The sequence below is a fragment of the Rhinoraja longicauda genome, chromosome 2 (assembly GCF_053455715.1).
Source record: "Rhinoraja longicauda isolate Sanriku21f chromosome 2, sRhiLon1.1, whole genome shotgun sequence".
NCBI classification, from domain to species: domain Eukaryota; kingdom Metazoa; phylum Chordata; class Chondrichthyes; order Rajiformes; family Arhynchobatidae; genus Rhinoraja; species Rhinoraja longicauda.
In genome coordinates, this window is record NC_135954.1 from 16286849 (window position 1) to 16312420 (window position 25572).

Sequence of the window (25572 nt, forward strand, 5' to 3'; positions counted from 1 at the left end):
GTGATCGCGTGGGTTTTTTCCGAGAACCTCGGTTTCCTACCACACTCCAAAGACGTACAGGTTTGTAAGTTAATTGGCTTGGTAAGCGTAAATTGTCCCTAGAATGTGTAAGATAGTGTTAATGTGCAGGGATCGCTGGTCGGCGCAGACTCGGTGGACCAAAGGTCCTGTTTCCACACTGTATCTCTAAACTAAACTAAAGTTAGTGAGACACAAGCTACCACCAACAAAGCCATACTAGTTATCCCTAATTAGTCAATTGCCCTCCAAATGGGAGTAAATCCCATCTCGAAGAATTCTCTCCAATAGTTTCCGTACCACTAACGTGAGACTCATTGGTCCATAGTTCCCTGGATTCTCTCTACTTCTTTTTTTGAACAAAAGAATAACATTGGCCCCCTCCAGTCCTCCAGGACCTTGTCTATGATTGGAGAGGTAACAATCCCTCATACTTTTGTATATGGGTTGAGCAAGTTGAGCCTACGGTCACTGGAGTTTAAAAGACTAAGAGCTGATTGTATTGAATCATAGAAGCTTGGAGGGAGATCAACAGACCGAATTCTGAGAGGAAGTTTCCCACAGTGGGGTCATGAGGAGCATAATTCCAGAATACGGCAATCGTTCATGTTAGATGGAGATGAGAAGGTATTTGTATTCACGTCTTGTATCTTCGGAATTCTTTGCTCCAGTTGGCTGTGGAGACAGGGTTACTGAACATATTTAAAGCCGAGTTTGCCAAACATTTACCTCGTAGGAGAATCAACAGTACAGGGAGAACGGGAAAGTGATGCTGAGGCCAAGATTGGATCAGCCATGATCTTATTGAAATGTGTGCAGCAGATTTGAGGGGCTGAATGGCCTGCTCCTACTGCTGTTTTTATGTTCCTAACTAAAACCAGAAAACTAATACAATTTCTGTAGCAGAATTTTGTGTTAACTGAGACAGCAGGGGATCCCATGCCAATTAAATAACGATATAGGGTAATAATCACCCTAATATAGAATATATATATTCTAAATATATATATATATGGTTCAGCACTGGCACAGTCATGTTGTAGTAGTCTATGTTGCAGTAATATTTTGTACAAGTGGAACAATTCAACCTATTTGTAGCAGGATGGCAGGGAGCAAATTAGTCGAACGTCTACTTCTCATCGGATGAGCATGGCTGAAGTGCTAGAGTTGTGTGAAATTCAAATGGCCTGCAATAGAGTCGTTACTTTGTCCCTGAATTACCGGACCATGAGATGAAGACTGATGCCACAGGGTGGAACTCCCACAGATACTGTACACTTTGACAACAACACCTGCTGTCAAACCATTCGAGCAGCACCATTGCGAAAGATTGACTTGATGCCCCTGTCTGAGATCACCCTGCTCGCCTACCAAATGAAGCACATTACTCCAATGGACCATAAAGAGCACCATATTTAAAATACCTTTATACAATCAAACTTGTTAACTGATATGAGAAACATATTGCCATTAGCTTTGAAGTGGTTAATACCTTATTAACCACTTGCTTAATGAAGTAGATGAAAAATATGGTCATTACAAAATGTCGTTTTGTGCACTTTATCCTTCAGTGGATTACTGAGGCAGCATGGTTACTATCCCGAGGATAGTAATTCACCAATGCCTTCTGCCATCTTGTCACCCTAACTCATGTTTTACTTCAATCGGTACAAAAGATACAGCCTTACTATCAGGATTTTACCTTACGCATCAAATTTTCAAGATTTGTAATCTATGGCCTTCTGCTAATGGAACTAAAGCCTCCGCTCAGCCACTCTTGTCACATTACTAATGCACTTGCTCAAAAGCTTTTAGAAGAAAAACAGGAGAGAAATTGGTTTTCTACCTCTTAATTAGGCACCCACAGGAAAGTGCTTCATATTCTGACCTTTCATACTGGGCAAAACTTAAATTGCACTTTAAAGACAGTAGTTGTGGAAAACAGCAATAACGGTTTTCCTATATTAACAAGATTGCACAAAATAAGTGCAATTTCACACAGTGTCCAATTGGCTGTGTCCAATGCAGTTTTGATTTGTGTCAAAATAAGATTGTAAATATTTTATTTTCTTTTGTAGGCCATCAGAATGTTAAATAAATGGACAGTTCGCTGGTGCAATTCAATCATTATGGACCTGGGCCCCAGCTATGCAGAAGCAGGTTAAAATGTTCAGACTGGTTTAGTTGAATAGGTGCTTAGCTGATTCGATCCCTACTGATCCACAGGCAGAGAATGGTATTAACTCTAGTGTCCCACATGAAATTAATTTGTATTTTGTAGCTCCAAACGAAATACATTGACATGTATTCCTGTGATTTTCTATGATCGTAACATGTTTACAATTCACAGGAAAATTGTCCCACTGTCTTTGTTATAAGGGGTCAGTGCAGTTCAAACTGATAGACATATCAGGTCCTGAAGCTTTGATCAGACGACTACACAAGTAAGAAAAGGACTTGAATTCTGATTACAAAGCAAAATGTTCACTTAAATGTCTGGCCTGTATCATCTGCTTTCAAGATATTATCTGCTGTTTTAATGGTTCAATGGTTTCTTTATTATCACGTGTACCAAGGTACAGTGAAATACCTTGTTTGCATATAGCTCAGCAAGACTATCACTATACATATGCCCAATCCCTCGGTTAGTAGAGAATTTACAGAAAAGCCCACCGAGTCTATATGCAAGAGGTGCCATTTTGGCACCATTTTACAGTCCAAGCTGCAGCTGGCCACAAAGCCCATTATAGGCATCATCTCCATTCTAGTCATCCAGCGAATTGTGGACCCTCACTTTGCACGGCCTTTATTCCTGGAGGGGAGGTTGGGGGGGGGGGGGGGGGGGGGGGGTAAGACACTTCGGTTCTTCTTTGTCCAGCATCCGCCTCCGTCTCCCTCCATCCGCTGCCGTCTCCCTCCATCCTCCTCTCCACGGCTTCCCTTTCCGGGTGGATTCCCGGTTCCACGGTGCGAGACCCAGGTCTGCCATTGGCATATGCCCGTGTCTCACCAGGCTTCCCTCTCCGGGCAGGATCCGGGTTCTGCAGCGGGTGTGCCAGGCCTGCCGTCGGGATGGACCACGGTGCTCCAGGATTCCTTTCACCACGCGTGGCTGGCTGGGGAAGGTTTGTTTAACGCTTGAGCTCAATAAGACACATAAAATATGAGAGGGAGGTTTGTGGGGTGGCATAACTGATGGTGGCCGTATTGGTTAAATGACTATGTACGTCAATATATGTGTGACGTTATCGGTTTTTGACATTTTGATTGTATAATGTATCAAGGGAGAAAGGGTGATTATAGAGAGAGAATAGGGCCCCTCAGAAATCAAAGTGGTCATCTATATGTGGAGCCACAGAAGATGGGTAATGTCCTCCATGAATATTCCTCCTCTGTTTTTTCCACAGAGAAAGACATGAAGACAAGGGAACTTGGAAAGGTTAATGGCGATGTCTTGAGGACAGTCCATATTATAGTCGAAGATTTCTGGATGTCCTAAAACTCCCATGCCTGATCAGATATATCCATTTCATATAACCATTGCATGCTGGTTCACACACAACAAAAGCTTTTCACTGTACCCGACATGTGACAATAAACTAAACTCATCTGAGTGAACTCACCCTGTGGGAAGCTAGAAAATAAATTGCAGGAGCTCTGGCTGGTATATATGTGTCATAGGTAGCCACGGGTGGGGTGTAAGCAGAGTAGAGGGTAGTTAATACGTAGGAAGGAACTGCAGATGCTGGTTTAAATCAAAGATAGACACAAAATGCTGGAGTAACTCAGTGGGACAGGCAGCATCTCTGGAGAGAAGGAATTCAGACTGAAGGGTCTCGACCCGAAACATCACCTATTCCTTCTCTCCAGAAATGCTGCCTGTCCCACTGAGTTACTCCAGCATTTTGTGTCTATGGAGGGTAGTTAATGTTGTGCCTCTATTTCACAAGGGCCATAATGAAAAACCTGTGAATTAGCGACCAGTAAACCTAATATCTATGTGAAGCTGATATCTGTGAACTGAATTATTCGAAAGGATTATAAGGGATAAGATAAATTAATTTGGAAATCAGGGGTTAATTAGGGATAGTCAGCATGGTTTTGTGTGTGGGGGACATGAATTTGATTTAAGTTTAAAAAAATGTTACCAGGAAGGATGGTGGGGAGGCAAGCCTGTGGATATAAACAATATAAACATCGGCATGGCCTTTGGTGAGCCTCCACATGGTAGGCTGCTCTGGAAGATTAGATTACGTGGAATCAAGGAAGAGCTAGCTAACTGGATATAGAATTGGCTTCAAGGTAGGACGCAGAGGGTGATGGTGGAGGTTGTTTTTTGGACTAGCGACCTGTGACTAATGGTGTGTCTCAGAAGTTGGTGCTGAGCCCATTGCTGTTTGTCATCTATATCAACGAGAGGGTCTCGACCCGAAACGTCACCCATTCCTTCTCTCCAGAAATGCTGCCTGTCCCGCTGAGTTACTCCAGCATTTCATGTCCGTCTATATAATTTGGACGAGAATGTACGAGACATGACTAGTAAGTTTACAGATGACACTAATATAGGTGGTATCATTGACGGTGAAAATGATTATCAAGGTGCTTGAACAGCTGGGCAAATGGACAAGGAATGGCAACTGGTGAGTGTTGTAGAGCACAAGGATCTCAGAGTACAAATACACTGTACTCTAAAAATGGCATTGCCTGTACAAAAGCTTTTAGCACACTACTCTTCATCGAGCAGGGAATTGAGTACAGTAAACCCTCGTTGTCACGGACCATGAGGGGAAATGGTATCTGTTATTGCTGATTGTCCACCATAACTGAATAAGGGATTACCTAGTAATAGGGTATCATTGCATTAGTAGTGGGAAGAAAGAACTGCAGATGCTGGTTAGTACACAAAAGAACACAAAGTGCTGGAGTAACTCAGCAGGTCAGGCAGCATCTCTACAGAATGTGGATAGGTGACGTTTCGGGTTGAGAGCATTCTTCAGGCACTCGGTCTGGAACTGGGCCTGGAATCCAAATGAGTTGAAGGCTCTGCCCGTGCTGGCGGCTAGGAGAGAAGCGAGAATCGGTGCAATAATTGGTCGCAACCTGCGGGCTACCGGAGTGCAGATAATGGTCGGCGGTGGTGGCGGTGGCATGGGCAGCACCAGGCGTGGGCTGGAGGTGGCCGAGGAAGCTGTGTGGGCTGGCGATGGTGGCAGTAGATCTGGCCTGGACGCAGCCAGGGAGGCGACACAGGCTGGATAGTGACAATGGCAGTCTGGCCTGGAAACTGCTGAGGAAGTTGTGTGGGCTGGCAGTAGCAGCAGTAGGTCGGGCCTGGAAGCAGCGGGAGAGGGGATGCGGGCCAGGGTTGGTGTTGGCAGCCCAGCCTGGAAGTGGCGGGAAGGGGATGTGGGCCAGGGGTGGTGTTGGCGGGCCAGGGGTGGTGTTGGCAGCCCAGCCTGGTGGTGAAGGTTGGTAGGTTCATCCACTACAACTAAAATCCATTATAAAGAGGTCCGCAATAACAAGGGTTCACTGTGTAGAAATTAGGACATTGTTGCAGTTGCACAAAGCATTGTTGAGCTGGACTTGTGTTCCGTTTTGGTCATCCAGCTACAGAAAATATGCCATGAAGCCGGAAAAATTGCAAAGACAATTTACTAGGATGTTGCTGGGACTTTAGGGAGGGCATGATCTACAGGGAGAGATCACAACCAGCACTGCTCCCAGCAGACGAGTCAACAATAACAGCTAAGAACACACAGAAAACTGATGACAATTTATGTATCTTTTATTTATGATGAATGATCTCTTGCTTTCTTGCTATCCACTTTGCTGCTGTAACACTGTAAATTTCCCCAGTATGGGACGAATAAAGGAATATATTATTATTAGATTGGGCAGATTAGAACTTTATTTCTTGGACCACAGGAGACTGAGCGGTGATTTTATAGAGGTATACGAAAATCACGAGGGAGTAGAGTGAATGTACATAGTATTTTTCCCCAGAGTTGGGGAATCGAGAAATAGAGGGCATGGAATTAAGGTAAGAGGAGAAATATTTAAAAGCGGCTTGGGAGACGGTTTTCACACACAGAGGGCGGTGAGTACATGAAACAAGCTGCTGCGGGAAGTATATACAAGGAACTGCAGATGTTGATTTACAAAACAAAGCACGAAGTGTTGGGAGTAACTCAGCGGGTCAGGCAGATCTTCCGAAGAACTATTCATGCTGCCTGGCCGCAGAATTACTCCAGCACTTCGTGTCTTTTTTTTTGCCACGGGAAGTAGTTGAGACAGGTAGAAGAACAACATTTAAAAGACCTTTGGACAAGTACATGGATAGTAAAGGTTTAGAGGGGTCGGGGTGAAACGCGGGCAAATAGAACTGACTTAGTTGGGATAGTTGGCCAGCATGACGAGTTGGGCCGAAGGGCCTATTTCTGTGCTGAATAACTCTACGTGTGTAAGAAGGAACTACAGATGCTGGTTTAAACCGAAGATAGACACAAAAAAACTGGAGTAACTCAGCGGGACAGGCAGCATCTCCGGAGAGGAAAGGGTGACGTTTCGGGTCGAGACTTCTTCAGACCTCAGTCTCTCCAGAGATGCTGTCTGTCCCGCTGAGTTATTCCAGCTTTTTGTGTCTATCTTCTGAATAACTCTACGATATATCTTGCACCACTAACAGCCATATACTGCGCTGTTTTAGTTGACCAAAACGAACGCAGACAGGGACATTTAAATTGCACCAAACTGCAAAAAAAATGAACTCGCAGATAAAGTAACCCAACATACGAAATCGCTCTTCTCTATCCACTTGGTATTTGCTTCTTTCCTTCCTACTCTTCTTCCTTCTCCCCCTCCTCAGATTATCAAGTGTTCGCGCCTATTGTGTACATTGCCTGTCGATACATTTGCCTCTCCCCTCTGAAGAAAGAAACAACGGGTCCAACGTTATTGATGCCGGGTCTGAACTGTGGAACATGGGTCCATTAGCACAGAGTTACAATTCTCACCAATGACTACATTTTAACCACACAGAAGAGCGATACAAACAGAACTGTTTGCACAGTCCGAGGTAAGGAATTGAAATTGATCTTACCTGTGAAGAAGTAGGTTGAAGATTTTAATCCGAACATATTCCCCCTCAGCAATTTTTTGACATTGTGGAAAGAAAAATAACCCGAAGGGAGATCTTTTAATTGCAGCTGCGGGTGTCGGGGAGGTAGTGTGGGGGGGGGGGGGGGGCTTGATAATTCTTGGTACAAAGCAGCGAGAGAGGTCCTCTCGCAAGGTTATCGAAGCGCGGAGGAGAAAGAAAGGCTTCTGCTGCCCTCTCGAGTCAGCGGGAGGTCCGCGACTGAGAGAGAGAGAACAAAAACACGAAGAGACGGAATGATGCGAGGTCAAAGCGGCAGCATGAAAGGGCCGCGGTTCACGCTGACTGCTGCGCCGCCGTTTGGATAAGTGGAAGGAATGGCACCGGCTGGAAACTCCGGGCTCGGAACACGGCCGGGGAGGGAGGGGGGTGTCCGCTTTCAAACTCTGGGAGACATCAAGCCGCTGAAGAAGCCCCTACTGGCCAAGAACCAGAAAGGAAACAATATATATTGAAGCAAATCTCCCTCCATAAGATTTCTGCCTAATTAGCTGCGGGTCACATTCATAACAGCACAGGAGCATTTAAAACAAAATCACATCTTGGTTGGCACTCTCCGCTCTTTATTCAGCGCCAGTCGGTAAGAGGGGTGGGAGGGTTAGGGGGGGGGGGGTTGACAAAGTGAAGGCAGTAACACCTTTATGGCTCCAAAAAGGCTTCAGGCAGTTTATAAATATCCAGCTCGGGTTTCACATGACGCGGCTGCGGCGGCCCCAAGCAATCTTTGTGCTAGTGTGTTTGCTGGCAGAGTGACAAGTAGCTTGAATCGGAGACCGCTCTTTCCCTCTCTGGGCGACCGTGGGAGGCGCGCCTACACACACACACACACAAAGTTAGCAGCAACTACTGACAGCGCAGCCAAGACACCTCCTTACTTTTCGGACAATTTTTACCCGAGCCCATCTCATTCATCTATCGATTTAATCCCCCTGTCAATTTCCACGTTCGCGTCCCTCGATTTAATTTTGTTCCAATATCCCAGAAGAAATTCTGGAAAACCGCTTCAGAATGTAAGGAATGTCATCACCTCGCACTCATCCATTTCCCTCTCACTACACACACATACACACAATTTCTCTACCTTATTTTCGCCCCCACAGTTTGAGGGCTTCACTCAAAGAGTAGGAATTAACCCAGCCCGCCGGAGCTCCGAGCTGGTGACCCTGTGAATGCAGATTTCGGAGACAGCAGGTAATGAGGTGATCCTTGGAGCCCCCTGGATTCCCCATACAATCAAAGCACTGTTTGATTTACAACAAGAGGAGTCAGCAGACTCCTAGGAAACCGCGAAGGAAAGCACTGGGCAGATGTCCAGGATCTTTAAAAACCCTCGGATTCACTCTTCTCCTCGGATACTGTTGTGAGAGAAGACCAAGTGAACACCCTGACAACTGCAGCATGATCTGTTTCTCTCCCCCCCCTCAATTGTATTTGTATGACTTCATCCACAAGCTTTATTAAGGCTAGTTTTTGTCTCTGTGAATGTTTGCTTCTTACTGCAAACTGCATTGAATTAATTTAATGTGCCGAGCGATACTTTAAATCTTCACGACTGCTAAATCTGTTTTGATTTAGTGTTTCGAAAAACGTCCTTGAAAATCAAATCGGGCATTTTTTAGGTTTTGCACACGAAATTGTTCAGTTTTATACATTCTCCTGGATTCAGCAGTAGATGGATTCTATTTTTTTCAATTATTGCACTCGTAAACCAATGCAAATCATTCACTGCCTCATTTTTAAGTATTTAAAGTAAATAAGAATTATGTGCAAAGTAATTTAGCAAATTCCTAACATATAATGTAGACGCAAGGAGCTGCAGATGCTGAGTTACCAAAAAAAAGTGCTGGACCAACAGTGGGTCAGGCAACATCTCTGGAACATGGATAGATGACGTTTTGGGTCAGGACCCTTCTTCAGACTGGAGAACTACTTCATAGTAGGCATTCCTTGAGGAGATTTTGCAGTGGAGCAATAAAATGTAGGCACAAGGAACTGCAGTTGCGGGTTTACATTAAAAAGATACAAACAGCTGGAGTAACTCAGCAGGTCAGGCAGCATCTCTGGAGAACATGGAGAGGTGAGTTTTTCGATCGGGACCCTTCTTCAGATCCAGTCAAATCATTGCCTATCCGTGCTCTCAAGAACTTCATGCTAGTACACATAGTCACAATTTGGATGCTAATCTATGCAGCAGTTGGTTAAGTCCATGCAACATATGATCCAGATAAACCCATTGCTTCATTTTTTAATACAAAAGTTTGAAAAGGATCCTGATTTCAACCATTAATCTGTGAACTCCAGGGTTCTATACTGGTAGCTGTCCCTTGCCTAAGAGTCCCCTGCTACTCTACCATCTCCCCACAATATGTCTATGATCTTCTTCATCGCTCACCCATCAAATTGTACCAATTACTGAAAACTAGTGTCATTTCTAAATGTGGGATAACCAATGTGCACTGACTAAATTGTGTTCCCCATGCAAAAACAATATAATTAAAAGCACTGAAGCCATTAACACATTATTATTATTAGATAAATAATCTTCAAACATTTTACTTTAGATTTGGACAGGTACATGGATATGATAGATTTCGAATGATATGGGGCACATGCAGGCAGGTGGGACAAGTGTAGATCAGGTATATTGGCCAGCATGATCAAGTTGAGTCAAAGGGCTTGTTTCCATGCTGTATGACTATGACTCTATTGATTTGCATGTGTTATAAGTATGTAGAAAGTCGTTGGCAAAGCTTGACATGAAGCTTAATATTTCTGATGGATTAGGGAACCCAGGAGATTCTTGGTGCCGAGTACCTGTGCTTTGAAAAGCATTACTGAGTTCTGTCTATCTCTCTCCTGCATGAAAACCAGTCACCTTGCCTTGATGCTGAACTCAAATGTTATCATAGAGCAAAATCATAACACATCGGTCATAGCGCATGCAATAGTTTCCAACAATGTCTGGTCAAATATTATATCCACAATTTTCCTCCAAACATGGAGAATGGGCCGACTACGTTCACTGGAGTTTACAAAAATAAAAGGTGTCATAGAAACCTATAACATTTTAACAGAGCCAGAAAGATATGATGCTGAGAGGATCACCTCAATGGCTGGGGTATCCAATGTCAGGAGTCATAGCCTCAGGATAGAGGTATGCTATTTAGAACCAACATCGGAAGAAATACCTTCACTACCTCCTCTGGCAGAGGGTTCCAGGCACCCAACACTCTCCGTGTAAAAAAACTTGTCTCGCACATCTTTTTTAAATGTTACTCCTCTCACCTTGAAGCCACGCACTCCAGTCTTTGACATTTCCACGCTAGGATAAAGCTTGTAATAAATTTTCTGTATAAAAACTACTCTTTCAAATTCCCCCAAAGCTTTTTCCTCTCACCTTAAACCCAAGTCCTTTTGTTTTTGATACCCCTGCTATGGGAAAAAGATTTTGATTATTGATCCCATCTGTGCCTCTTTGAATTTCATATATATCTCTGTCAGGACACTCCTCAGCGTTCTCCGAAGTCTAGCCTTCCAAATTTCTCCCCATAACTAAAGTAGTCAAAAGCAGGGAACGTCGAGGTGAATCTCTTCTGCACTGTGCCCTGCCTGCATCATTCTTCTTAGTTACCTGCTCAAAAAACTCCGTCAAATTAATGTGACAGGACTTCCCTGTGACAAGGCCATGATGATTATCCCTAATCAGCTATGGCCTTTCTAAATGTTCACAAATCTTATCTATTCGGACTTTAATCAATAAGGTTCCTAACACAGACATAATATCCAATAATTTTCCTGTCACTTGCATAATGTTCAATAATTTTCTGACCACTGACATGCGAGGACGGACAGAATATGTAAAATCTATCTGGTTGCATTAGGATCACTTATCTTAAAAAACACTAGTTTATTATCAAGTCAAGTCAAACTATTATCGCTGTCATATGTTTAACTTACATTCTTTGTTTATCTTCGAGACTGGGTATCACACTGCCAATTCATCATCCTCACTTTTGTTACAGCTTTTTATCGGTCATTTTAACATATTTTTGTGTACATTGAAAGTGTTCTAAAAGATCAGTGGGACTTAAATGGATTGATGCTTATTTTATTACTGGCAGACATTTAGTCTGCATCACTCACCATTTGAACTGTGAATCAAAATAGTAGGGTACCCCAGCAGCATATAGAGCAGTGAACTATGTCCTGATTTTATCAGATAGACTGGTGTAGGGGCTGTTATGGCCTGGTGAGCTGATTAATTATTCAAGTGTCAGTCAGTAACTTTGCGAGGGCAGGATGTAGTGTTATCAGCCTTGCACTTGGGAGTTTATGCATTCTGTGTGAACAACTGCTGAGCTAAGGCATGTAGCACAGAAAACGTGGAATGGATTTCTCACAAGATGGTACCCTACCATCGCTCATTAAATTAAAGCTAAGGCCAGCAAAAGTAATGAATCCATTTTTTTTGACAGGATATTATATACAGTTGGAAACAGATTGATGCTTGTAAATACTTAAAATCTGCAAATGGATTTTTTCAATGTGGGTTTCCCCTTTTCCTGAACTTTTCACATTATATATAATTCAAGATAGTAATTAGTTCCTGTGAAAAAGACTCACTTGTTTCAACTAGCAATCTGAATTCCAGTATCAGAATGCAGAATACTTTTCAGTAGAAAAGCTAGCAGAAATTACAGTAGGATCTTGATCAGATGGACAAGTGAACTGAGGAATGGCTAATGGAGTTTAATGCAGATAAATGCTGGTGTTGCATTTTGGGGAAGTCAAACTAGGGCAGGACATTCACGGTGAATGGCAGGGCTCTAGGGAGTGTTGTTGAACAGAGGGATCTACATCGTTCCCTGAATGTGGCGTCATAAGTAGATAGGGTGGTTAAGAAGGTTTTCAGTACACTGGCCTTCATCAGTCAGGGCATTGAGTAAAGAAATTGCAATGTTATGTTACAGTTGCACACGACATTGGTGAGGCCGCTTTTGGAGTATTGCGTTCAGTTTTGGCCACCCTACTATAGGAAGAATATCATTAAGCTGGAATGCAGAGAAGATTTATGAGGATGTTGCTAGGACTTGAGGCCCTGAGTTATAGAGTGAAGTTGGGCAGGCTTGGATTTTAATCCCTGGAGCGCAGGCGGCTGAGGAGTGATCATATAGATGTGTCTAAAATCATGAGGGGGGGGGAGGTGGTGGATAAGGTGAATGTACAGAAGCTTTTACCCAGAGTATTGGAATCAAGAACATAGGTTTAAGATGAGAGGGGAAAGGTTTAATAAGAACCTGAAGGCAACTCATTCACACAGAGGGTGGTGGGCATATAGAACAAGCTGCCAGAGAAAGTTGATTAGCCAGTTACTATAACAACATTAAAAAGACATTTGGACACATACAAGAATAGGAAAAATTTAGAGGCTTATGGGCCAAACGTGGGCAGGTGGGACACCGTAGATGGGGCATCTTGGTCGGCCTGGGCAGGTTGGGCCAAAGGGCCTGGTTTCCATGCTGTATAACTCTATGCCTCTAAATGTAAGTGGGCATGATAGCAGCTTCAATAACTAAACGTTTATTGTAGGCACAATTGCTAAAATATGAAAAGCTGGAACCATTTCTATCACACACTTTGTGGAAGGCTGACTATCCATTTAATATTAATGAAATGATTCAGCTTTTCTTCAAGTTGTAGTTTTTGGTCAGTTGCAGATGCAGGTGTGCTTTTTGCTTCTATCGAACCTCAGAGCTGTTTATATCACCTTTTTATGTGTAAACATGTTAGCAGAGGTAAGTATATTGGAAGGGAACAAATAATTAAGCCTTACATGATTGGAAACAGTGTCATGAGTTAGCAGTTCCTGAAAAGGCCTGCGATACTGAACCGGTTACATTATTTGGTATATTTATCCCCAAGTATAATTGTTGCATAATTCAGTAGTCCAAAATATCTATTAAATGTGTAGGAAAGAACTGCAGATGCTGGTTTAAATCGAAGATAGACACAAAATGCTGGAGTAACTCAGTGGGACAGGGAGCATCTCTGGAGAGAAGGAATGGGTGATGTTTCTGGTCTTGACCCAAAACATCACACATTCCTTCTCTCCAGAGATGCTGCCTGTCCCGCTGAGTTATTCCAGCATTTTGTGTCTATCTACTATCCAACTTCCCAATAGAGTTCTGGGGTAGATTTTAATGCTTTTTGCAAGTAGGTTTAGTGCACGTTGATATTGAAATGTATTACAAGAACCAAGTAGGCATCCTAAAGCAGACTGTTGACTCCTGAATGGTACACCATAAGGCAACCCAGATGCCAGTTCTCCCAGTTGTGGTAGATCTGTGAATGATGGAGTTGGGGAGCCAAGAGTGATATGCATAATCCATTTGGCCAGAAAGTCTGCAAGATTGTCTTTTTGGATATGCTGGTACTCAAATTTCTGGCATCCTTATCTATCAACATGAGCATATAGGAGAGGAGCCGTGTGCTATAACAGATTTTTTCCCCCTGTAATATCAGTAACACAGCTGTTTCAAGCAGAAGATATGAGTCAATTTTAACCCAAAGCAGATTTCAGGCTGGCAGCACACGGCACACACAAAATGTATCTTGCCCCGCCAGGCATTAAGCCCAGGAAATTTTAACTCCCAGGCCTCATTAAAATCTGATTACCTTGTTTTTTATATATGATATAAAGGAAATAAATGCTGTTATGCCAATTAAATCACAGAAATCTAGACAATTAACGAGCAATAAACAAAATATTTTGACCTTGGAGATTTCTTAGCAATCAGGATATACTCACAGACAATAAAAATGCAGCACGATTTAATGTCTAGTTAAAGCTTGCCCTCCTCTGACTAGTACAGTACTTTACTGTTCAACATTTTCCTCGTTTATTGGTTATTGGTTCAAGAGTCAGAAATGCTTTCCATTCAGTGCACCATTACCTTGTTCAGTTTTACTTTTAGTTATTGCGTCACAAAAGAACGATATTGAAAGCCAATTTTTCTTGGTAAACGTTTTTGTACACCACTTTAATTTTTCTTCTGGTATTGTCCCTTCCGTATTCTTAGATTTGCCCAACTCATTTTCTCAGTACCTGATAATTATTCAGACTCAATGACTGCATCCTGATTTCAGCACTTTGCCTGAGGACCAGTGATCCAACTTCTGAATCTTAGTTAATGGGAGAATTACAAACCCACTCTTCATTTAAGCCCAACTTGATATCAGTGTCATTACTACCACAAACCCCTTTCTGTCCTTCAGCCAGTCTTTTATCCATTTTTACAATTAAAACAATTTAAAATGTTTGTTGGCGCCTTTCGTGAAGAGGTTTTGTCAAAGACCTTTTCAAGATCTAGTAGACAGCGTCATTTCACCCGAGGGACTGTCACAGCTCATGAAAGGGGTTCACCACCATCTTCTGAAGGGCAGTTAGGAATAGGCAATTGCCAGTGGTGGTCAGATTTTAGAAAACTAATAAATAAATAATCAACATAATGCAATGGGAACAGGGAATGTCCACCAATAAAAAAGCTGAAAAATACTTGACACCCGGTTAAACCCCTGACAAACTTTCCTGTTGAATTAGTAAAATACAATGAAAGATTCAAAAGTTTCGCAGTGACTCAAAACAAATAAAAATTAAAAGCATTGTTTGTACTTGAGGAGTAATAACAAGGCAAGGAAATACAAATTGAAGTTTCTAAAGTGAGCAAGGCCATATTTGATTAGTCAGGAACTCACATAAGTTCATAGTTCCCTGAAAGTGACATCACAGGTAGATGGTCTGGTAAAGAGGGCTTTTGCATGTTGGCCTTCATCGGACACAGAATTGAATACAGAAGTTGGGATGTTATGTTACAGTTTTACAAAATGTTGGTGAGGCGACACTTGGAGTATTGACTTCAGTTTTGATCACCCTGCCAGAGGAAAGATGGAAAGCTGGAAAGAGTGCAGAAATGATTTACAAGGCTGAATCCTCTCCCCTATTTAGTAAACAGTCAACGCCTTTATTCCTACTACTCAAGTGCATGACTGCACACTTTGTTGCACTGCATTCCAACTGACACTTCTTGGTCCACTGTCCCAATGTGTCCAAGTCCTTCTGCAGACTCCCTGGTTCCTCTCCACTTGTCTTCATATCATCTGCTAACTTGTCCATAAAACCATCAATTCCAGCATCCAAATCATTATAGTACAACGTGAAAAGTAGCAGACCCAATACTGACCACAGCGGAATACCACTAGTCACCGGCAACCAACCAGAAAAAGCCCCCTTTATTCCCATTCTTTGCCTTCTCCCATTCAGACAATCTTCTATCCATGTTATTGTCTTCCTTCTAAGAGCAAGGGCTCTCATCTTGTTTCTCAGCTTCATGTGTGGTACCTTATCAAAGGCTCTCTAAAAATCCAAGTAAACAACATCCACTGGCTCTTTGTCCATCCTGCCATTTAGAGTCATAGAGTCATACTGCATGGAAACAGGCCCTTTGATCCAACTTGCCCATACCAACCCATGCCCCATCTACACTAGTCCCACCTGCCTACGATGGCTCTCTACATCTACCCTTTCCATGTACCTATCTATACGTTTCTTAAACGTTGCAATAGTACCTGCCTCAACTCCCTCCTCCATACAACCACCACCCTTTGTATATTAAAGTTACCCCTCAGTTTCTTATTACATTTTCCCCCCTCAACTTAAACCTATGTCCGCTGATTCTCAATTCCCCTACTCTGGGCAAAATACTGTGCATTTACCCGATCTACTACTCACATGATTTTGACACGACTATAAGATTACCCCTCCTCCTCCTGTGCTTCAAGGAATAAAGTCCTATTCAGCTCATCCACTCCCTTTAGCTTAGGCCCTCTGTCGTGGCAAAATCCTCGTAAATCTTCTCGGTACACTTTCCAGCTTGACAATATATTTTCTATAACATGGTGACCAAAACTGAACACAATACTCTAAATACGTCTAGAACTTCTACAGATGTGCTAAATAAAGTATACTGATGGGATGTATCCCAGTTGGCTTTGACAACTGCTCTGCTTGGTGTATAAGATCATTAGAGAAAAAGCTAGGCTAAATGCAGTCTTTTACCCAGAGCAGGGGAATCAAGAACCAGAGGACATAGGTTCACGGTCAGGGGGGAAAGATTTCATAGGAACCTGAGGGGCAACATTTTTACACAAAGGGTGGTAGGTCAATGGAACGGGCCGCTGGAGGAGGTAGTTGAGGCAGGTACTATTGCAGTGTTTAAGAAACATTTGGACAGGAAAGGTTTAGAGGGATATGGATCAAACTCAGGCAGGTGGGACTAATGTAGATGGGGCAAGTTGGTCGGCTTGGGCAAGTCGGGCTGAAGGGCCTGTTTCCACCCGTGTGACTCTATGACTCTATGCTCTTGACTGACTGAACCTGCAGAGAGCGCAGTCTATCACAGGCTCATCACTTCTATCTATCTAGTCCATCTTCATGTGCGTTGGGTTTGTAAGGCTGGAAGTATCGTCAAGGATGCTGGTCTCCCTGGCCATTTCCTTTTCTCTCTGTTAATCCACCCAACATTTCAAACATTGGTGGTTTTCTTCCATTTCAGACACTCCAACATTGTAGTAACAGTAACACTGATCATTGGGAATAATTCAAATAACTGACAGTGGCTGATTTGAGATGTTCTATTGACCAACAAATACTGAATGTACCAATTGATTTGCTTTGAAACAGCGAAAGCTGCAGAGGATTTAGCAGTCCCAGGGTACAATCAACCCACCTGAATATTAACCTTTTCACATGAATCCAAAATGTATACATTTTGTTTATCACAATTGAAGTCTGAGGACAAACATATCACTTTTTCAAAACACAAGGGAAACTGGCTTCATGACATGCAACTTTTAAGAAAGAGCTTTTACAGTGCTTATTCACCCATGGCATGGAAGCTTAAATGATTTTTTTTTATGGCTAGGACATCAATTCAGGAAGAATAATTAAAATGTCTTGCTCTTTAGCTGGTTGATAAAACGAAGATGCAATAACATATCCACTAATTTCTTATCTGTAGTAATGCTTCCCTGAAACATGGTGGGCTCATATAAAGATTTATTCCTATGGACTGAAATCCTAAAAATGCAGTACACAATGCTATAAAACATCAGTATCTTGTGGTTTTGCTTTGTTAAAAGCTTTACTGTTTATATTCATGATATAAAGAGAAAACATGTTGAAAACCAAAAAAATAGATACATACATAGACAATAGGTGCAGGAGTAGGCCATTCGGCCCTTCAAGCCAGTAGCGCCATTAAAGGTGATCTTGGCTGATCATCCACAATCAGTCCCTCTTTCCTGGCTTCTCCCCATACCCCTTGATTCCGCTAGCCCTAAGAGCTCTATCTAACTCTCTTTTGAATGCATCCAGTGAATCGGCCTTCACTGCCTTTTGAGGCAGGAATAGGGTCGAGTCCCTTCTTCAGACTGATGTCAGGGGAGTGGGTGTGACAGAGATAGAATGTAATCGGAGACTGTGACACTGGTGGGAGAACTGGCAAGGGGGAAGGGATGGAGAGAGAAGGAAAGCAAGGGCTATTTGAAGTTATAGACGTTAATGTTCTTATTTGGGTGTAAAATAAGAGGTGCTGTTCCTCCAAATTGCGCTGGGCCTCACTCTGACAATGAAGGAGGCCCAGGACAGAAAGGTCAGATTGGGAATGGGAGGGGGAGTTAAAGTGCTGAGCAACCGGGAGATCAGGTAGGTTAAGGTGGATTGAGCGGAGGTGTTCAGCGAAACGATCAGCAAGCCTGCGCTTAGTCTCGCCGATGTACAAGAGTTGACACCTGGCCACCTGGAACAACTCCTTGTAGCTAATGGGCTCCTAATCCAGGTAGCATTCAGTAAATATCTTCTGAATCCTCTTCAAAGCTGTAAGGCCTGCACTTTATTAAAGGTGCATTTACTTTACTCCATTGAGGCCATTATCAAAGGAAGATGAGGACTTTTTGAAGATTTAGATGCCACAATCTGATCAAGCTATTTGCAACCTGACAGTATTTTAACGCTAGACGCAAGGAACTGCAGATGCTGGTTTACCAAAAAAAGATGTAAAGTGCTGGAGTAACAGACAGCCTCTCTGGAGAACATGGATAGGTGGCATTTTGGGTTGGGACCCTTATTCAGGGACTCTTGGTATTTTAATACCAAATTGTTTGGCACTCATCAGAAGTGTCAATTCCATTTGGGCCAGATGAGAAGCAGATTTGTTAGTAAAATATGTATTTTAAAGCTTTCTTGTGGGGCATGAGGAGTAAGATGTAAATGGATATTCACCTAAATTATGCCAATGAACTTTAAGTATGCAACATGTCCAGCTGACACATCTGCATGCCATTGAGTGGATATTTATTGCCTATAATCCCCATACAAAATTTCCACGTTAAAATGAGGATTTTTCTCTTTTGTGTTTTTTTTTCTTGTGTTTAGTATTAATATTTGACATTAACAGTAGGAGCTTCAGCATGAAAGGAAAGGAATGGCAATATGACAAATGTAATCTATGACTGGCAATATAAGTATCATCTTTTGTATGCATTCATTGACTGAGGCTTGTGTTCGTTCAGCTGTTTTCAAATATACATAGTTCTCTTTTATTTCAAAAACCAGGTCAAATGTCAGAGCAGTCAACAATGAAAGAATAACTGCACTCAGTAGAGTGATCTTCATACAAACAGAACATTATTTAAAATATAATAACCTCTGGAATTTAAATTATAGTGCAATCTTGTGTAACCCATGGGGATTTTTTGTTTATAAAAGTCTCAGCTCAATGTGCTAGGTTGTAAGGGGAAAGGCCTGATGCATCTATATAAATAACTATTCAACAAGGAATAACTGAATGCAGAGCATAGAAGTCATAATGTATCAATATGAACTTGTCATGCCCCAGTACCTCCTTTGACCAAATAAGAAGCCATATACAGTATTTCACATGCAAATGTGTCTCCTTGGAACCCCTTCTGTGCTCATGTATGGCTGCTGAACAGGTGCATGAAGTAGCCTTTTAGCCATGAACTGTCAGCACGAGATGCACAAAGTTCTTTATATTTGTACTTGTATGAAACAAAACGCTTAAGGCATTGCATTCAGGTTTAATAACAGAAGTGACAGTGGGTTATGGATTAAGTTAACGCACTATGCAAAGAAAATAAACTTTACATACATATCAAGAATTTACCTAAAATGTTTGTCACAGTATTTATTTTGTTATCTTAAATTAAAAAATATCCTGTCATTATTTTTCCACTTTTTTCTTTTAAGTTCTTCTCTTCATATTGTTTCTCTGTCAAAAAGGCAAGCATTAACTCTGTCCTATGTTTCTCTTTAAGTCATTCCTGAAATGGGTAGAGCAAAGTGGTTGACCACAAACTGATCCCTCACTATCTGTCCCAGAAATTATAGATAAAAATGGTCTTCATTAGTGAGCTGGGAAGCCTTATGAATCCAACATTCAAGGACCAGAATACTTTTGCACCATTAGGCTACCAGTTTCAAAATTTAAAGTGGGTTAAATGCAAAAGCACATGCAAGGAACAGAAAGGTTATGTACTTTAGAGATTTCACAAGCTTCTGCACCATTCAAACTGATTGGTGCCTTTCAATCCTTTAATCTACCTGAATTAGATGATATCTACCAGGGTAGTATTAACTTTGGTAAATTAAGGCAAGGAAAGGTTCATTTTGATTTGTGACCAGCAACCTCATCTGGAAATATGCATGGACAAATGTTAGGTGATGCTAGGATAGAACATGGATGTAATTCCTTGTGTTTTCAGTAAGTTAGCCAATAATCACATTGTTTACCCTTGTATTCCTCTGAATAGAAAGGAGAAGGGGAGGAATTTCTTCAGCCAGAGGGTGGTGAATCCGTGGAATTCATTGCCACAGACGGCTGTGTCATTGGGTATTTTTAAAGTGGAGATCGACAAGTTGTTAATTAGTAAGGATGTCAAAGGTTGTGGGGAGGAGGCAGGAAAATGAAATTGAGAGGGAAAGATAGATCAGCCATGATTGAATGGCCTCTTTCTGCTGCTATGATTTATGAACTTATGAAGCGGGATGAATGATTACTGACCCATTTCAGTTTGTTTGTAATACTTTTAGGACTGTTTAAAATGAGACAAATTTACAATTTGGTATTGGTGTTTGTAGAGGATAATTTGTCACCTATCTGCACTGCTTGTGCTCTGTTGGGCAGGTAATCAAGGACCCAATTGCAGAGGGGAGTGCTGATTGCAAGTTCCATGAGTTTGGAGATGAGCTTGGATGGGATAATGGTACTGAAAGCAGAGCTGTAGTCTATGACAAGGAGTCTGACGTAGGTATCCAGATGTTCCAGGGATAAGTGGGGGACTTCTGCACCAGTGACCCTCGGAAAAGGCAATTACGAGTCTGACGGGACGGATGTCATCACCCTATTGGCCTTCTGCTCAAAGCGAGCATTATCTGGACAGATGTTTTTAAAGTCCCTTTCAAAATTTTACCTGTGATAATTTACCTGTGATAGTTTCGATGGCTGCATAATAACCATATCACATTTTCAAATATAAATCTCCAAAGTAATACCCTAATACAGGCTTTCTCAGCTAATGCTTTCCTATCAACACATTGATACTTACGTACAATGGATCGACTGGGCTTATATTTACTGGAATTTTGAAGGATCATAATCATAATCGTAATTTATTAGCCAAGTATGTTTTGCAACATACGAGAAATTTAGTTTGCCATACAGTCATACCAAAAAAGGATGAGAGGGGATCTTATAGAAACATATCTAATTCTAAAGGGATTGGACAGGCTCAATGCAGGAAAAATGTTCTCGATGTTGGGGGAGTCCAGAACCAGGGGTCACAGTTTAAGAATAAGGGGCAGGCCATTTAGAACTGAGATGAGGAAAACCCTTTTCACCCAGAGAGTTGCGAATCTGTGTAATTCTCTGCCACAGAAGGCAGTGGAGGCCAATTCACTGGGTGTATTCAAGAGAGAGTTAGATATAGCTCTTAGGGTGAACAGGATCATTGGGAAAAAGCAGGAAAGGGATACTGATTTTGGATGATCAACCATGATCATATTGAATGGCTGGCTCAAAGGGCCAAATGGCCGACTCCTGCACCCATTCTCTATGTTTCTATGTACCCATTCTACATTCAGTGTTTTATTCTGAACATTCAGCACCATAAAACATGGGTGTACATTTATTGGAAGTTTTAGCTACTTAGTTGTATTATTGAAATGTGAGGCAGCAACAGCTGCAATTTTTTAATGCTCTTCTACTTTGAATCATTTCCATATTCTTAAAATAATTGTTATACATATGGCATTGAATATTTTTTCATATTGAATTTAATAAAATGTGACATAATTATTGTCTCAATTATTTCACATCTGTATTTTTTAAACTGTAAATATATTTTCAGCTCATTATGGCTTTAAAACTGGAATGAACCTCACTCAAATTTATAAAATGCGCTGTTAGAGAATAAAGACAAGGCTGTACTACCTCTTCACTATGAGTAGTTTTAGGTCTGTGTTAATACAAATATAGTTGAATAACTCAGGAAATCAGCACGAAAACCCTGAAATGAGTCTGTCTTGAATTTGTAAAAGTAAATTCACCGTAGGGCTTCTTTTACTTTGCATTAAATTTAACTCAGCCTCAAAAAAGAATCTGCTTTTGTGCCAATTTAAACAGTTTGATTTCCCAGAGCCAGTTTAGTTCTAGCTGAGTAATATTTCCAATTGATCAAAACTATGGGAATGGACAAGAACACCCAGCATGTTTTCATTTTGGATCATAAAGGAATCAAACTACCAGCACTCACACCATTTCTTAGCTCCTCATGTGCATCAATTTCCAATTGCTTATTCTTCTGTTCAAATGTCTCCAAATCCCTCCATTGCATGACTTGTTCAATCCTATTGTAGTGATTTATTTATATATGTAAACACTCTGTTTCTCTAATACTAGATCTCATTAATATATCTCTCTTCCATCAGGACCAACACATTCATTTTACCATCTCAGTCATGAATTCTCTGCCCAGTTTATTTCTCTGTGCTCTTTTTTAAAAATCCTTTACTTTTGACTAGTATGCTATCCTACAATTAGATTGAATCTCTTTTTTTCCCAAATGTTGTTCCTCTTCTCTACATTTTTCTACATACTTGTCAGGCTATTGTTGTCAGGGAACCAATATCCAAAAAGGTATATTCAGTCTGAAGAAGGGTCTCGACCCGGAACGTCACCCATTCCTTCTCTCCCGAGATGCTGCCTGACCTGCTGAGTTACTCCAGCATTTTGTGAATAAATCCAAAAAGGTAATCTTTGTGTATGTATAGGTAATGTATTTACAGGCCAATTAACCACGAAGAACTACGTAACCAAGTTCGATCTTTTGTTTGCCCAATGTGGCCAATCTAGTATAAGCAGACGTAAGAAGGTAAGTTGCTTTATCAGTTAAAATCAGATAATAATATTGACCACAAATCAATTGCATGATCAACCTAACCTAAACAATTGAAATATCAATAAATAGTACATTTATTTGCCAAGTAAGCAATGGCTAATCATTCAACAAGCGATATATTCTAAAGTTGAATTTCAAATTCAAATATTTAAAGTTGATTTTCTAACGATTTGGTATTTTATTATATTTTTAAAGTACGGATGATGTACAATTACACCTAATTTTGTTTGTTAAAGCCACATCTCATTATGAAATGACTGACAGGGGAGAAAAAAATAAAATCACAACAGCAGCTAGTTCAAGATCTGTTTGTTATAAATGTGATTAATATCTGTAGTACTGAATATCAAGCATGGCATAAAACAAGCTGGTTCCTGAAACAAGAATATTTGATGAGATTTTCTCATATCCTATGGCGATATCTCTGTCACAATAGAAAAATATTACTATTGCGTCAACTGGTAGATTCAATTGATTAATTTAGTTTAGTTTAATTTAGAGATACAGCGCGGAAACAGGCCCTTCGGCCCACTGAGTCTGCGCTGACCAGCGAACCCCGCACACTAACACTATCCGACACACACTGTGGAAAATTTTTACATTTATACCAAGCCAATTAACCTACAAACCTGTACATCTTTGGAGTGTGGGAGGAAACCAAAGTTCTCGGAGAAAACCCACGCAGTCACGGGGAGGACGTACAAACTCTGTACAGACAGCTCCCATAGTCGGGATGAAACCATCATCATCATCATCATATATATACAGCCGGAAACAGGCCTTTTCGGCCCTCCAAGTCCGTGCCGCCCAGCGATCCCCGTACATTAACACTATCCTACACCCACTAGGGACAATTTTTACATTTACCCAGCCAATTAACCTACATACCTGTACGTCTTTGGAGTGTGGGAGGAAACCGAAGATCTCGGAGAAAACCCACGCAGGTCACGGGGAGAACGTACAAACTCCTTACAGTGCAGCACCCGTAGTCAGGATCGAACCTGAGTCTCCGGCGCTGCATTCGCTGTAAAGCAGCAACTCTACCGCTGCGCTACCGTGCCGCCCCAATTAATCGGATGGATGTCCGTTTTTATGACAGAATGTTTAATAAGCTAATGGTTATGGAGATGGAGACATGCTGGTTAATGGAAACTTAGATGACGGCATAAATGATATTCCAGAATGATACTGAAAAATCAGAAAGAAGAATTCAATGACTGAGTGCCAAATTGAGTATCAAACATTGTTTCTTCATCTAGTTTACCATTCAACACAGGAGGTTGAACATTGCACAAAAAGTAAGGAAATTTGTGTTTGGTAGATTATTTCTTTGTTGTAACAATGCTTCTTGGCAATAAATCTTATACCGTTCGAAAGCCTGTTTATTTCCCTTTTAAATGGTGCCACATTTGTAAGGAACATGCATTTGTGGGATGAGCAGCAGAGCTGAGTATGTGGGTTGCGCCCATGAAAAATCTGCCAAATCTTCTCTGCCAATGCCAAACAGCTTATTCTGCCATTGACTCTTGTTCGGTGTTGTTTGGTGGATTGGATGATTGAAGTCTGAAGAAACAAGACATATTGGCAATTTAACAATTTATTCATTTAATAAACAGGAGCCTCAGTAGCGTGTGGAAGAACCATACACAGCCACAACAGCCTGGCACCTCCTCCTCATGCTGGTCACCAGCCTGGTCACACACTGTTGTGGGATGGCATCCCATTCTTCAACCAGCATTTGTCGCAAGTCAGCCAACGTGGTTGTGTTGGTCACTCTGGCACGAACAGCACGCCCAAGCTGATCCCACAAGTGTTCAATGGGGTTGAGGTCAGGACTGCTGGCAGGCCATTCCATCCTCTCCACTCCCAAATTCTGGAGGTAGTCTCTGAGAAACCCTGCTCTGTGGGGGCGAGCATTGTCATCTTGGAGGATAGAGTTCGGTCCCAGACTGTGGAGATATGGGATTGCCACTGGTTGCAGAATCTCATCTCGATATCTCTCTGCATTGAGATTGCCTCCAATGATGACAAGCCTCGTTTTTCCAGTGAGGGAGATGCCGCCCCACACCATCACACTGCCTCCACCAAAAGATGTTACTCTATCGGTGCAGCAATCAGCATAGCGTTCTCCGCGTCTTCTCCACACTTTGACCCTATGATCCAACTGCCGTAGGCAGAATCTGGACTCATCGCTGAACATAACGTTCCTCCACATGTTCAGGTTCCAGTGCACGTGTTGCCGACACCAGCGCAAACGGGCCTGACGGTGAAGGGCAGTCATGGCAGGCCTCCTGGCAGCCCTATGAGACCGGAGATCGGCTGCGTGCAGTCTGTTCCGAATTGTCTCGGCAGAGAGCCGTCGGCCATATCGTCCTGCAAACCTTGACTGTAAATCTGTAGAAGACAGCCTACGGTTCCTAAGTGCTGACAGGGTGAGGAAACGGTCTTCTTCGGGTGTCGTCTTCTTGGGACGCCCACTTCGCGGCCTGTCTCTGACATCCCCCGTTATATGGAACTTGGCCTTCACTTTGGAGATGGTACTAGGGCTCACTCCAAATAATGCTGCAACTTGGTTTTGCGGAACACCAGCTTGAAGTTGCCCTATCGCACGGGCCCTATCCAGATCAGTCAAACATGGCATGCCGATTCTTGGAGCAGACACCTACTGACCACTGTAGCAGGGCCCATGCTCACAGATGCTGCCAATCAGGCACCTGATTGTCAGCACCTGGGGGTACCAGAAGCTCAAAACAAGAGTCAATAGCAACAGCAGAATAAGCTGTTTGGCATTGGCAGAGAAGAATTGGCAAATATTTCATGGGCGCAACCCATATACTCAGCTCTGCTGCTCATCCCACAAA

At 42.0% G+C, this 25572-nt stretch overlaps 1 protein-coding gene across 3 annotated transcripts in view; it reads right to left on the reverse strand.

The window, feature by feature from the left end:
* LOC144608969 (genetic suppressor element 1-like) overlaps positions 1-25572 on the reverse strand; it is a 209231-nt gene that overhangs the window by 138593 nt on the left and 45066 nt on the right. Inside the window, exon 1 of one of the 3 annotated variants that reach the window (XM_078427263.1) lies at positions 8259-8377. The exons of 1 other annotated variant lie outside the window; for it this stretch is intronic. Coding sequence is in view for 1 of the 2 variants with exons in the window: in XM_078427255.1 (XP_078283381.1) it covers positions 7121-7157 (37 nt within the window). In the remaining variant the exon portion in view is untranslated. Of the gene's footprint in view, positions 1-7120; positions 7247-8258; positions 8378-25572 lie in introns of those variants that run through there. One more of the 3 variants, XM_078427255.1, reaches the window with a different exon arrangement.